The sequence below is a fragment of the Leucopleurus acutus genome, assembly GCF_964270905.1.
Source record: "Leucopleurus acutus genome assembly, chromosome: X".
NCBI classification, from domain to species: domain Eukaryota; kingdom Metazoa; phylum Chordata; class Mammalia; order Artiodactyla; family Delphinidae; genus Leucopleurus; species Leucopleurus acutus.
The window spans coordinates 51,208,339-51,223,364 of NC_139148.1; the positions used below are offsets into that span (position 1 = coordinate 51,208,339).

The following is a 15,026-nucleotide window of genomic DNA, read 5'->3' on the forward strand; positions in this document are numbered from 1 at the left end:
CTACCAAACGTAAAATAGCTAGTGGGAAGCAGCCACATAGCACAGGAAGATCAACTCGGTGTTTTGTGACCACCTAGAGGGGTGGGATAGGGAGGGTGGGAGGGAGGGAGATGCAAGAGGGAAGAGATATGGGAACATATGTATATTTATAACTGATTTACTTTGTTATAAAGCAGAAAATGACACACCATTGTAAAGCAATTATACTCCAATAAAGATGTTTAAAAAGAGAGATATTTGTACTTTTCTTTCAGGAGTCGCTTCATCATGAGAAATCTAAAGTTATTTTGGAGCTTGGAGTTCAGGGATATTCAGGCTCCAAGGAAACCTCAGTGCTTCTCTCTCCGAACTGAACAAGACACAGTGCTCCTTGGCTCAGAACATGGACTGATAGAAGTAGACACTGTCACAAGAGAGGTAAGTTACTGATGGAGGATGCTAGCACTTGGCATGACTCTTGACTTGTCTTTTTCCAAACTTGCTTCCCCAAATACTATGTCCTTTAAATCTTTCTGAATTTATGTCCCGCCAAATGAATACTCCCTTCGCTTTATACTGATGTCATGTTAGGCATAACTTAACTAGTACCCTATCTTTTAGTCTGCTTCTGTTTTAATCTACGTTGGCAAAACTCTGACATTGTATTTTGTGGGGGTGCCCTACTTTTTACCCTTTCTACCATGTAAATACTATCTATTAACAGTTCTTAAGTGGGAATGCAGATGAAAATTTCCTGTAGGGCTTTTTAAACTGTTTCAGTCACCATCTCATGCCAACTAAATCAGAATCTTCACTTCTGGAGCTTGAGCTTATGTATATTTAAAAGCTCTTTAGGTTGATTCTGATATCTTCCCTTAATTATAGTTTGCTACTAATGTATTTTAGGTGATTACATTATTAGTCCCCTTTCCCCATACCATGTCCATTTTAGGAAATCATAGTTATCAGCTTCATGTTTTATTGGATATTTTCAAAGATACCAGGCTTTTATGTTTGCGTGCCACAAAGGTCATATTAACTGTGTTTTGTGTTAAAGGTGGTAGTGTTGTGATATTTCTCAAATGAAAGTTTGGGTTTTAATCTAGGAAAAAACATTTTAGAAAGCTTTTATATTATAAAAGAAACATTAAAAAGTATTTCTGGAAGTGTTGTGAATTGTTTTTGAAAGTAGATTGACTTAATTTGCATATTTGTTTGTTTTGGTGAAAGGTGAAAAATGAAAAATGACACTCCTTTGGTGGCAGAAGTCTTTCTCCCAGAGGATGGAAGTGGCTGCACTGTTGGTATTCAGGAGTTGCTGGATCACGAGTCTGTGTGTGTGGCCACAGCCTCTGGAGATGTCCTACTTTGCAATCTCAACACACACCAGGTAAGTGGAAGAGACCAGTGAGGAGGAAATCTTAGGCATCCTCAAATGCCTTTTTTTGTTTCATGTCACTAGTTTTTCGTAGAAGTTTAAAATGTCAGGAGCCATAATATTTAAGCATTTTGCAAGTTAAAGTCTTTGCATTATATAAGTCTTTACAGAAAATTGTTGGCATGGCTTTAGCTATATTTCAGGATTCTTCTAAAAGTCAGTTTTGTCTAGTGCATTTATTAATTAGAACAATCAGAACATTCCAAATAAGAACTTAACAAAAACTCAAACCTGGCCATTCTTGTATGGTATAGCTCACCTCTTACTAGAATCTGATCCTGAGTTGTAACCTTTATTTCTCGATTTATGAAGTCTTTGAAGTGTTTATATGGCTTATGTTTTCTTTTATGAATGCCGAGTAAGCCTCTCCTTGATGGCTAACTTTTAAGAGTCCTTGAACTACAGGTGCTAAGGTGATAATGCTATCATTATGTGCACATCTTGTGACTACCAGAGAAGATAGATTTCAACCATTTGCCTCCTTCTCTACTTAGCATAAGGCTGAGTTTCTGGATTTCTATCCTCACCTTCTTGACAGCTTTTTAAACTTTGTTGATTACTCCCTTAGTTGTGATCTCTTTAACATGGATGTATCACAAGTCATATTACTAATCATAGGACAATAATAGCAGCTGACATTTATTAAATGTTTACAATGTGCCAGGCACTTTTTCAAGTGTTTTTCACGCAAAATTGTATTTAATCTTCACCACAACCTTATGAGGTAGATTGTTGTTTTTCCATTCTTCAGAAGAGGAAATTGAGGCACAGAGGGCTTAAATGACTAGGCCAAGGTCAAACAGTTATCAGGTGGGATTTAAACCCTGGCAGTCTAACTCTGGCACCTTTGCTTTTAACGGTTCCATTTAGTCAAACAATAAATCTTGTTCTCAGTTCATGGTGATAAATATCAAAGCCATCAAGTATAACTTAATTAGTATTTCTCACATTTAAAAGATATGCTTTTACTTTCAAAACATTTTGTAGAACTTTTTCCTAATTACTGAGCTCCTCCAATCCATTGGTCTCCACCAGATGGTGCTGATCCTCCATGCTTGTGGCATCACAGTGTCTGCAAGACAGAATCCATGTTCCTTATTGTGCCTTATAAGACCTTTCACTATCTGTTCCCCAAATTCCTTTTTAGCCTCACCTCCCACCCCCATCATTCCTGTGTGTATATATACCTTATGCTCTAGTTGCAGCTGATTTTTAACAGCTCTTTTTAACTGCACATTTCTCCCCACCCCCAGTCTCTTCCTCCTAGCCCTATTCCTACCCTTCAAAGCACCTCCTCAGAGAAGCTTTCCTGGACTCTCCGGGGCCGTTTGTCAGTCTCTGCTCTGGGCCCCCACTTAATTCCCAGAGACCTCGGTTACATCCCTAACCCTGCTGTAGAGGCATCTTTTATCTCTCTTTTATCTCCTTAACGGGAGGAATGGAGTGGCCGTAGTCACCTCCAGTCCCTATGGTCTGTATCATGCCTGGTCTTTTAATACCTGTTACTGAATAAGTGTTCACTGAATAATTTCACCTTTGTGTGTTTTGTTAATTGTTTTGATTAAGGTCATAGTAAATATTTACTGAGACGCTTATATTTTCATATCTCCCTTAACATTTTGAAATGTCTCTCTCAGCTGGAATGTGTCGGGAGTGTAGCCAGTGGTATCTCTGTCATGAGTTGGAGTCCTGACCAAGAACTGGTGCTTCTTGCCACAGGTAAGCATGTCACTGGTCCCTAATTCTTGACTTTTATAAAACATGACTCCTAATATCTCACAGGCTTAAGTTTTAGGGTGCTTAGGTTTCAAAAACAAAAACATTTCTTGGAACAAGGATACCAGCATGATAATCTATAGGGAATGTGGTGGTTTTGAGTTTAGTTTTACTTCTTAATATATTGTTTTTAAAAGTTGCTGCTAAGGTCCATAGTTATGGTTTAAAAGTCAGCAATATTTAATCTACTCTAAGAGGAAGAGTTGCTACATAAAATAAACTGATTCTAAGAACTGCTCTCCCAGTCCTATTTTTTTCCCTTAAGTCTTTTCATTCCAGATGAGTTTCTGCAAACTAGCACCCTGATGAGGTATACATTTGAAGAGATATCTTGCTGACTAAATCGTTGAAGTTAGTGGAGGAGGGCTATGTGGACTTTAATGTTAGCTTGATATACATAAATAGCTGAGAATAAGCACTAGGTGACGTACCCAGTCAAAACTTCTTTATAAAAATGAGAGTCAGAACATTTTGAATAAATTCTGTCTTCCCTGTTTTGACTATAAGCTCCTCCACTCCAGCTCAGTAGCTTCCAGTGCTATAGATACTTACGGAATGGCAGATTTGCTAAATGAGAACAAAATCATTCTTGTTTGTGCTCCTCCAAGGTCAACAGACCCTAATTATGGTGACAAAAGAGTTTGAACCAATCATGGAACAGCAAATCCACCAGGATGATTTTGGTGAAAGTAAGTGTAGCTTTGTTTGAAACATTTTGTGACTTGTCTTGCACACTAATAGGCACGTCATAAGCCCAAAGAACTTAAACCCTTACTTAATTCACTGTCTGATAGCCCAATTCCTTTAGTTCATTCCAGATTTTAAAAGGCATACCTCTGGTGCCTCTCCAAGTCTCAGAGTTGGCTTGGTCAATAACTTGGGGAATAGGGATCTGTGCTTAGAATCATCTGGGTAGTTGTTGCCCAAACCCCAGGACAGGCTTAGCCGGGGTGTTTAATGGAAAGGACTGTACTAGCTAGAATAAGGAGAGCATTTCTGAGGTACAGTTTTGGGGAGAAGACAAGAGAGGCAGGATAGAGAGCTGATTTTTGTTCCTGCTGATTAGACCTGAATTTTCATGGGAACCATCATATTGTTTTCTTGCTAAGATCTAGCTGAGGTGATATGGGCATTAGGCTGTGGAACTATTGAAGGGGAGATGCTTATTGAGTATAAGAAGCTCTGGCCAACTTGAGGGCACCAGGAAGCTGGCCTGATTGAGGAGAAGGATAGGGGAGATGGTATTTTAACTTTTGCTGAGGTCTAACCTCATGACTTCTTGTTCTACTAAGTAAGAAATCATTTAGAAAGGTGCTACTCATTTATTCATTCAAAAATAATTTGTTTGTTCAGAAATAATGTTTGAGTAGGTAGTATGAACCCAGCAGTGTGTTTGGTGCTGTGGCTAATTCATCTTTTCCCTTAAGGAGTCAATAATAACAGGATGTGCAGGAATTAGGGTAGCATAAGGAGAGAAAGGGAGTAATGGGGACGGAAGACTTCCCAGAAGAGGCCGACTTGAGCTGAGTTTTGGCTGATTTGGTGTTGGGTAAATGAGGGTTGAGGGTGGGGGAGTGGTCCAAGCAAGTGAATTAGTTCATTCCAAGGCAGGGATGTTTCATAGAAGCCTTTGACACAGCATGGCCTATTCAGGCAACTATGAGTACTTCAGCATTACCTAGTGACAGGACATGGATGTGGAATGAAATAAAGGGGAGGGATTTTGATTAAGTTTGATAGGGAATTTGGACATTAAGTTATAGGATATCAGTCATTAAAGGTTCTGATGATGCAAGATTGATTGATTGGTGGAGAGGGAAGAGACGAGACAGGGTTATCTGGTAGGAGGTTGCTACAGGAATCCAGGTGAGAGATAAAGAAGGTGGGTGTGGGACTAGAAAAGGGAAAAATGCAGGAAAATTTTGATTCTCAATGAGGATAAGAGTACATTTTTTGGAATTATGGGAAACTTTTTTTGAATATATGTGCATGGTTCCCCTCCTGCCCTAGCTAGTTTGAGAAGTACCAGTTTAGAAAGTGAAATAAATAGGCTTTGGGTATGTAAGGTGAAGAAGAAAGTTTAGTAGGACTCTAGCCAGAAGCTCAGGTGGTGGAAATAAAGATGTAAATATCTGAGAGGGAAGGTGGGGGAAGTGCTGGTCTGTAAAGGGTGGGTGATGAGTTCCTTTTTGGATTTGTTTAAGGGCCGTATGGGATCACCAAGTAAAGCAGGTGAGTAGAAGGGGCTGAAGCTCAGAAGAGGCCAGAGCTGTGGACTGGGTGTCATTGGCATGTGGGGAATCTTTATAGTCTTGGGATTAGATGTGCCTGCTCAGGGAGCAGGTATGGTGCTGGATCTAGGGCCCAGGGTGGGACTCTGGGGCATCCAGCTTTGAGGGTAGTCATAGAGGTAGTAACCAACACATCTTTGCATGGGAAAGTGCTCTGGACCTGGCTCATTCCACCGACTTTTCCATAAGAAGTCTAATAGAGTAAATCAAAGGAGAGGGAGTCCAAGTCAGGGTCTTAGGTCTCAGAAATGTATTTGTCAGTACAAAAAGTCACTCTGTGGAGTGGTGAATAGATATTTTTCTTCTAACCGGGGTGTCGACAAAGTTGTTCTGTAAAGAACTGGATAGTAACTGTTTTCCGCTTTCAGGCCATATGGTCTGTGTTGCAGCTACTCAACTTTTTTTTTTTTTTTTTTGCCGCACGCGGGCCTCTCACTCTTGTGGCCTCTCCCGTTGCGGAGCATAGGCTCCGGATGCGCAGGCTCAGCGGCCATGGCTCATGGGCCTAGCCGCTCCGCGGCATGTGGGATCTTCCCGGACCGGGGCACGAACCCGTGTCCCCTGCGTCAGCAGGCGGACTCTCAACCACTGCGCCACCAGGGAAGCCGCAGCTACTCAACTTTGCTGATGTAGTATGAAAACACTCAAAAGACAGTACCTAAAGAAGTGTGTTCCAATACAAGTTTATTTGTAAAAGCAGATGCAGGCTGTAGTTTACTGATTCCTGCTGTAACTCCACCACTTATTATCTGATCCCACTGGAAAAGTTGTCTTGCTTTGCTCCTTGACCCTTTATCTCTCTGTGGAAACTTTCGGATAGAAGCCCAGGGGTCTGCACCAGGATAGGCACTACTGTTTGTATACAGCAGCAAGGTATGCTTTGGGGTACTACAATACTTGGATGTGCCCAAGCAGAGCAGACAGGAAATGGTCATGCTGACCCATAATTTATAGGAATTATAAACAGCCCTGCATCGTCAGAATCAGCATCAGTTATAGGAGGGAAATATTGGGTCCTGGATCTGGCCAATGCTTTCAGGGGCATCTCTGTAGTACGTCTTATAGGTGGATGTTAAGTCCTACCTTCAGCAACAGAAGGCTGCATTATTTCAAGCAACTCTGACTTTATATTTCAGGTAAGATCAGCATTATAATTTAGAAAGAAGCCCAGCCTGGAAGGCAGAAGCCCTGTGTTCTAATTTTGGCCTCTGTCACTAGGGGGTCTCGGTCTCTGTCTCTGTGAGTGGTTGAATTCCATAATCATGGTCTCTTCCAACACTAGCAGGGAGGTTGGATACATTTAGTGGATTGAACACTTACAATCGGAATTTTGTTCCCAGCTCTTGTCTTCTTGAGTTTTATGTTTTGTTATCTGTGGACGTATTGCATAGATTCTTCATGTTTCATTCTCCTTGTAAAGTGGGGATGGATTGCTGACTGTCATCAAGGGAATTTATATACGATGGCAGTAGAGCTCTTTCCAAACTAAGGGCATTTCAACGTCTTCAAAATCACTTCAGCATATAATATGGAACATAGGTTTTTAAAATATTGACTGCTGGTCAATTTATTGAGAGGTCTCAGAGGACCCAACTTCATGAAGAATAGCTATGAAACTGCTTTTATTTTATTTAGCTTATTGGTTATCTTGCATATTCTCACTCAATTGTTCTCTAGGCAAGTTCATCACTGTTGGCTGGGGCAGGAAGGAGATGCAGTTCCATGGATCAGAAGGCAGGCAAGCCGCCTTTCAGCTGCAAATGGTAAGCTTGGTATGATGGATAAAGAACTTTCTTTGGAACAAATGGAAGTTCTGCTTACACACCAGGAGCTCTTAGGTGTCCAGGTGTTACCAAAAGTGGGGTCCAGCTGCTCGCCACTCTAAAGCCAATAAAGAGGCAAGGTTGGTGGAAAGGAAAGTTTGCTTTATTCCGCTGGATGCCAGCAACCGGGGGGTGGGAGTGTTGGGGGCGGATTTTTGTGCAAAGGCCAACTCCCCTCCCTGACAACCAGTGGGCAAGAGCTTTTATAGGCCGAGGGAGGGGGCTATATGCCGAAACAGTACAGGCAGCTCTGAGAGTCATCTTGAAATTGGTGATGTGGGGGTCTGACCAGCATCATCTTGATTATTAAGTACAGTTAGTCTTTACTTCCAGGGTCGGCTTGTTCCCATTTCTTTGAGGCCAATTCTTGGATTTGTGGCAGCTTATGTCATGGCCACAGTCTGGTCATCATGTAGTTAACTTCTTCCACCCAGTGGGGGTTTCAGTATCTATAAGACAGTTCAAAGGATATGGCTCAGAATATTATCTATACCCCTTGAGGAGGAACTAAAAAAGTCCTTGACTGTGCTTAATGACTAAACTATTATTATGTAGTCATGTTGGACTGTTTTCCTTTGTTTCTGCATTTTCTCACTTCTCTGATTAAACTTATTGTTTGGCTAAAGGTTTTCTGCAGACAAAAGGCAGGCTGAGGGCTTCCCTGGTGGCGCAGTGGTTGGGAGTCCGCCTGCTGATGCAGGGGACACGGGTTCGTGCCCCAGTCCGGGAGGATCTCACATGCCGTGGAGCTGCTAGGTCCGTGGGCCATGGCCACTGGTCCTGCGCGTCTGGAGCCTGTGCTCCGCAACGGGAGAGGCCACAACGGTGAGAGGCCCTCGTACAGCAAAAAAAAAAAAAAAAAAAAAAGGCAGGCTGAGGACATGGGGTGGAGAGGGACCATAGGGTCCTGCTCTGTTTCACAGGTAAAGCGTGTTAATGGACAGATCTCTTCTGCTCTAGTAAAACTGAAGTTGTTTAGAGACCTTAGGGAATGAGTCATCCTAGAAAGATCCTTTGTTCCTTTCTATTGCCAAGTTGTTTTGTTATTCTTTTTTTTCACATAGAGAATAATTATCACCAATATTCATTTTAAAAAATAAGTCATCACAGACAGAAATGAAACACTCTGTATCCCTTCCTGATACCCTTCCCCTTCCTCCCCAGAAGGAGCTGCTGCCCTGCATTCACTGTTGATCATTCACATGCATGTTTTTATACTTTTCCTACATATGTATATATTAGTCTTTCTTTTTCTGATTTCCCTTCCTGGATGAAACTATGTTTTCCTTCTTTCTGGATACATTTTGAAGATAGAGCTACAGGATTTATTGATAATAGATCAGATGTAGGGTAAGAGAGAGAGAGAGGAATTGAGGATAATCCCCAGATGCAGGCCAGAGCAAATGGAAGCATTTTGTCTATATTATATGTGGAAATTTCCCTGAGCTGACCTTCTAGGATAGATGAAATCATATAGTGCCTGCCGTTACATTTTCCATCCTTACTTTATTTCTGGCTACATTCCGTGTAACTCATATTGTCTCCTAACCCTTCACTGGAGGAAGTTTGTGTATACCACAGGGCGATTTCATTGAGAATAAATCTTGTTAGGCTGCTGTGTATTCCCTACTGTGCAGCTTGTGGCACTAGCACCATTCCGACTTAGCCTATCACTGTAATGTGATGATGGATGTTCAGGTGGTCATTTGTCCCCAACCCCACAGAATTGGCTTCTGTCTTCAAGGCTTTCGGGACGGAGGTGCAAGTGGCACTGGAAACCTTTCTTCTTTCTGTGCTGCAGAATGCGGAGCTTGTCCGTGTTTTCATCACTGCTGCTGGCTTTATCTCCTCTGGCTCTTCCCTGCCCACCTTCCTCTCATCTTCTTAACTCCTCTGTGCAGCGTTGCGAAGTTTACTCAGTGAATGAAACTCTACCCGCTTAAATTTAGACAAACATAAATTTCCTTGTATAGTTACCTGATAGATTCCTCAGCTCGTCATTTTATTTATTTATTTTTTGCGGTACGTGGACCTTTCACTGTTGTGGCTTCTCCTGTTTGCGGAGCACAGGCTCCGGACGCGCAGGCTCAGCGGCCATGGCTTACGGGCCTAGCTGCTCCGCAGCACGTGGGATCTTCCCTGACCGGGGCACGAACCCGTGTCCCCTGCATCGGCAGGCGGACTTACAACCGCTGCGCCACCAGGGAAGCCCTCAGCTCGTTATTTTTAATATCTAGATCTGTAGCTCTTTTTCCCCGTTGCTATGCTTGGAGGCCACTTTTTAATGCCCAGAGAAAGATTTTGTTTTGCTTTGTTAAGTTCTTTTCTCTCGACTTCTGGGTCTAAGGGCCCTTCTGGAAGGGTACCTGAGGATTCTGTGAAACTCGATTTCTAGATAGCTTAAACCTTATATAAAAGGTTTAACTTTAATAGCCTGAGGCTTGTTTGGTTCTGGGCCATTTAAGGCCCCCAGTAACATTTGTGTTTTTTCCTCTCTTTAGCACGAGTCTGCTTTGCCCTGGGATGACCATAGACCACAAGTTACCTGGCGTGGTGATGGAGAGTTTTTTGCTATGAGTCGTTTGCCCAGAGACAGGTATGGAAATAAATTTTTCTTCCTTTTGCTTTGAGAGTTTTCTTTCATTACACCCATGAGGTAACGATGTGCTGGTTTAGGTGTTAAATGAATATAGAGCTAAGAATCAGAAGAGTTCTTTGAGGCTATTTGGCCCAGCCTCCTACCTGTTGGATACGAATTTTTAACAAGATTCATCTAATTGGCTTTGTGAAACCATGACAGTTTTTATTAATAAGGAAGGTGTTTGGAAGTTCGGACTTGACAACATTTATCACAATGCTTTAAGTTTTGCCATTGTTGTTTTTCTCCCTCTATCTACTACACAGGGGCTCGAAAGTTCAGAGTGTGAGGCCGGGAGTTTGCTTTACAGTCAGCCAGTGAGCCTGTGGCAGGAGTGGGACCTGCTCTGGCTCGGAAGTGAGTGGGAGAAGAAACCTTGTAACTTCTTCCCAGAGAATTTCTTGGTACTAGGGTGGGAGTGGTGGTACCTATTGAATGTAGGTGTTTATAAAACACAAAGAGATAATTACTTTTTCTCATTTGGCTGTAAGCCTGTATCTTTCTTTTTTAGTTCCATGAAGTCTGAATGTGGTTTGAATAGTAGATTCTGAGCTTCACAGACCTCATCATTCCAAGGCCCACACGTTTTGTAGGTTATCGGCAGGGCCTACATGAAGCCACTGTGTAAAACAGAAAGTGGTGCTTAGAAGGAAAGTTGCAGTCTGTGAATTTCTGTGGGGCAGCAGAGCTTTGGTGAAAATTAGGAAAGGGCTTCCTTTCTCTGCACAAACTCCCACACTAAGGGGACCTGTTTGCTGAGGAACACGCGGGCTGGATTTGGGCCCGATTCACCTGTTGGCCTAGTACCATTGTGCAGGTCACAACCTGCTTGTGATATATGGCTGTCCTGATTATAGATAGAAGAAATATTTCCTGCCTCAGTAGCATCTGTTACAGGCAAAACCTAGGTCTCTAGGTCTTAGACATCTGTTTCCCACCAATATTTGAGTGGCAATTGGATGACAGAGCAAAGAGAGAAATGTATTTGAATTAAAACTAGAGACAAATGTAAACAATATGGGGCGATCAAGGTGTTTTCAGTAGATTGAGAAGTCTTTTAAAATACCTACCTGAGTTGCTGAAGTCATATAATTGAAGAAATAGTTCATGGTTTTATAGGACATTATACTGGGAATGGTTTAAATAATTTATTGGTTCTTTTAAAAAGTCACCCAAGTGCAGTCTAAATCTGTGAGTCTTTGTGGGCAGATAGAGCCCTTGTGCAAATCAGGAAAAGGCACTACGTCCTCTGGGCAGATACAGTCCCACACTAGGGTGACTGCTTGCCAGGAAACATGGGATTTAAAACTTCCTTGGATGGAGGCTTTTTGTTTTTGCTGAAAGAATTGTTTCTCTGAATTTCATCTTGTGCTTAGCCAGCTGGATGAGCTTTTGGATGCTCTGACACTCTGGGTTTGCTTTAAGGCCCTCAGGCAGTTTGATTGCATCTATGCAAGATAAACCCAATCAGCAGGATGTTGTGTTTTTTGAGAAAAATGGACTTCTCCATGGACATTTTACACTTCCTTTCCTCAAAGATGAGGTTAAGGTAGGTGCCTGAGTTGTTTTACCATCACATTTAGAGGACTTTCCACAGCTATAGAGAAGATTTGTATTTGATATGGCTATGTAAATAGAAGCCCCAGAGTAGACAGTAATAAAAATAGTGGCTTCCTATGACTGAATTTTTTTTACACACCAAATTGTTTTTATTAAGGAGATTTTGCAGGGAAGAAATAGCATTCCTTCCTCACCCTAGATAAAACACAGAAAGGAAATAAAAATGTCAGTTTTTATTGTTCATTTTGAGAAAAGCATAATTCTTCCAGTGATAAAGATACTTGTCATTTTTAACATTTAAACCTTAAGGAGGTTGTGTACCATTTGGATCTTTGCTGGAGCAGAAACAAATCATGGTAATTTTTAATTGTGTGAAAATTTAAATATATTAAAAGTTGAGAGAAGAGCTTAATGAACTCCCATGTACCTATTACTTACTTTCAACAGATATATACCAGCATTTTGCAAAATTATTTTCATCTATTCTTCACTCTCTGGCGCACCCACACACGCACACACACACACACACACACACACACACACACACACACTCTTTGTAAAAATTTCCTAGGGTTTCAATTTTAAAAATCATATTTTCAATATTCATTTCTCTAACAGTTGAGAACATTTTTCTTTATATAAGCACAATTCCATTATCACACCTTATAAAATTAGTAATAATTCCTTAATATTACCTAATACCTCGTCCATATTCAAATTTCCCTGATTGTCTAAAAATGTCACCTTCATTTGGTTAAGTATTTAAACATAATGCATTTTTTTTGAAGTCCTCTACATATGATGACAGAGATTTGTTTAATAACTCCATAGGTTAGTAATTTACAGCTAGGAATCAACTCAAGTGTGGGATTATTTGACTTGTGAGAGCAGGGAATTTAGCTATCATAAAGATTTTGAGGTAAATACGTAAAGGCCAGTGACAGGTCTTTTTTCCCTACTAGGTTAATGACCTTCTCTGGAATGCAGATTCCACCGTGCTTGCAGTATGGCTGGAAGACCTTCAGAGGGAAGAAAATTCCACTCTAAAAACCTATGGTAAGACAGCTCTAGTATCTCAGCCTTCTGCCCCATAAAATGTAATTGAAAGTAGTAGGCCGTGGAGTTTCCTTTATCCCTTTCACTTAGTCCTATAATGGAATCAAAGATAACTGAGGGGGGTAGGTAGAGATGAGGGAGTGGTTAGCTTTTGATGGGAGGGATTTCAGTTATGTATCAGGCAGGGTATCTAGAGAAATAGAATCAGGGTAAGCTGGCTGGTTGGAAATTCAGTGAAGAGTTGATGTTGCAATCTTGAGTCCAAAATCTGTGGGACAGGCCCACAGTCTGGAAACTTGGACAAGATTCTGTGTTACAGTCTTGAGACAAAATTCCTTTTTCTCTGGGAAGCCTTAGTTTTTGCTCTTAAGACTCTATAAACTCTTTGGATGAGATCTATCCACATTATGGAGGATAGTCTGCTGTACTTAAAGTCACCTGATTATAAAGGTTAATCACATCTGCAGAATTCCTTCCCAGCAACATCTAGACTGGTGTTTGACCAAACAACTAGACACCATAGCCTAGCCAAGTTGACATGTAAATTAACCATCACAAGTCATCAGTGCTTTCTCTTCATGGATGGTACCAGTGTAGCAAATCAAAATGCTAGCCAAAGGAATACTGTGGAAGTGAAAGAGAAATGAGATTAGATATAAGTAAGAATCTTCTGTAGCTTTTAAATGGTAAATCAAATTGTAAATAAGTATTTTTCAGTGTATATGTAATATGTGAAAGCATTAGAAAATAAAGATGGGAAGAAAAAAAGTTCTTCCGTAATTCTGTCACTCAGTAATAATCACTATTTAAATTTTCTTGTCTTCCTGATTTTATGTATACATCTCAGTATAGCTGTGATCTCATTTTTGTTAAATATGTAGGTATGATACCTGCAGTTTTGTAACTTGCTTTTACAGTGTGTCACAAACTATTTCCATTTCAGATATCTATCTGTATCATTTTAACTTGCTGTATATTCATTTATGCTACAGTTTATTAATCTTATGTTGTTAGACGTTTAAAGTTTTGTAATTTTTCACTGTCATCAATAGTGCACTGAACATTTTTTTCATAAATCTTTTCATTTACTTGATTATTTTCTGAGTGGCTTTCAAACGTTTTAATCAATAGAACTAACTGAAATGTTATTAAGAAGCTCATTCATTCATTTATTCATTCAACACAATAGTTCTCAACCCTGACTGCAACTTTAGAAAAAAAAATGCTATCCATGTCTTATCTCAGAGTTGCTCTCAGTGCGTTATAATGGGGACTATACATCAGTATTAATTAAAAAAAAAAAAAGCTTCCAGGTGATTTTTTTTGTAAACACTGACATTTATTTATTTATTTATAATTTTATTTATTTATTTATTTATGGCTGCATTGGGTCTTCGTTGCTGTGTGCGGACTGTCTCTAGTTGCGGTGAGCGAGGGCTACTCTTCGTTGCGGTGCGCGGGCTTCTCATTGGGTTGGCTTCTCTTGTGGAGCACGGGCTTTAGGTGCACAGGCTTCAGTAGTTGTGGCTCGCAGGCTCTAGAGCACAGGCTCAGTAGTTGTGGCGCACAGGCTTAGTTGCTCCACGATGTGTGGGATCTTCCCAGACCAGGGCTCGAACCCATGTCCCCTGAATTGGCAGGCAGATTCTTAACCACTGCGCCACCAGGAAAGTCCCCAGGTGATTTTTTAAATGTGTAGCCAGAGTTGAGAACCACTGACTAACCAGGTGTTAATGGCTGGCTCTGTGATGTGCTCAGGATAAAAGTGTTGCTGCAAGAACAGCCACAACATCTGTCTTCACAGAGCATGAGCATGTAGTCTAACTTAACCCAAAGCTAGGTCAAAGTATTGTAGTAGCCTTGTTCTAGAACTAGGTTGGATTTGCTGTGACTGCTGAGTTAAGAATTAGTGATCAGGGAGATGTTTAAAGAAAAGAAATTCCTTAATATAATTAAAATCTTCATTTATGTGTGTCACCTGTTTAACAAAGGTTGGCTTTGACATGATTAGGTCTTTTTTTCCCAGGTTTATTGAGATATAATTGACATGCAACGTGTACATTCAGAAGGTACAATGTGATGATTTGATACATGCATATACTGTGAAATGTTTGCCACAGTAAGGTTGATTAACTCATCCTTCACTTCACATAATTACCATTTTTGTTGTTATGGTGAGAACTTTATTTTGGCTGTGTTGGGTCTTCGTTGTTACGTGTGGGCTTTCTCTAGTTGCGGCGAGCAGGGGCTATTCTTCCTTGCTGTGCGCGAGCTTCTCATTGCAGTGGCTTCTCTTGTTGTGGAGCATGGGCTCTAGGCACGCGGGCTTTGGTAGTTGTGGCACACGGGCTCAGTAGTTGTGGCTTTTGGGCTCTAGAGCACAGGCTCAGTAGTTGTGGCACACGGGCTTAGTTGCTCCGTGGCATGTGGGATCTTCCCGGACCAGGGCTCGAACCCATGTCCCC

The 15,026-nt window shown here is 41.1% G+C and overlaps 1 protein-coding gene across 1 annotated transcript in view; it reads left to right on the plus strand.

Annotated features, from left to right (window-relative positions):
• Positions 1-267: 267 nt before the first annotated feature.
• The window catches only part of LOC309978005 (elongator complex protein 1-like), a gene marked incomplete at both ends in the record, with an annotated part of 35,318 nt that continues 20,559 nt past the window's right edge, over positions 268-15,026 (plus strand). Inside the window, 11 exon segments of the mRNA XM_082864376.1 lie at positions 268-417; positions 1,217-1,369; positions 3,055-3,136; positions 3,802-3,882; positions 7,162-7,247; positions 9,809-9,882; positions 9,884-9,903; positions 10,212-10,231; positions 10,235-10,302; positions 11,371-11,494; positions 12,468-12,561. Of these exon segments, the coding sequence (XP_082720502.1) occupies positions 268-417; positions 1,217-1,369; positions 3,055-3,136; positions 3,802-3,882; positions 7,162-7,247; positions 9,809-9,882; positions 9,884-9,903; positions 10,212-10,231; positions 10,235-10,302; positions 11,371-11,494; positions 12,468-12,561 (952 nt within the window).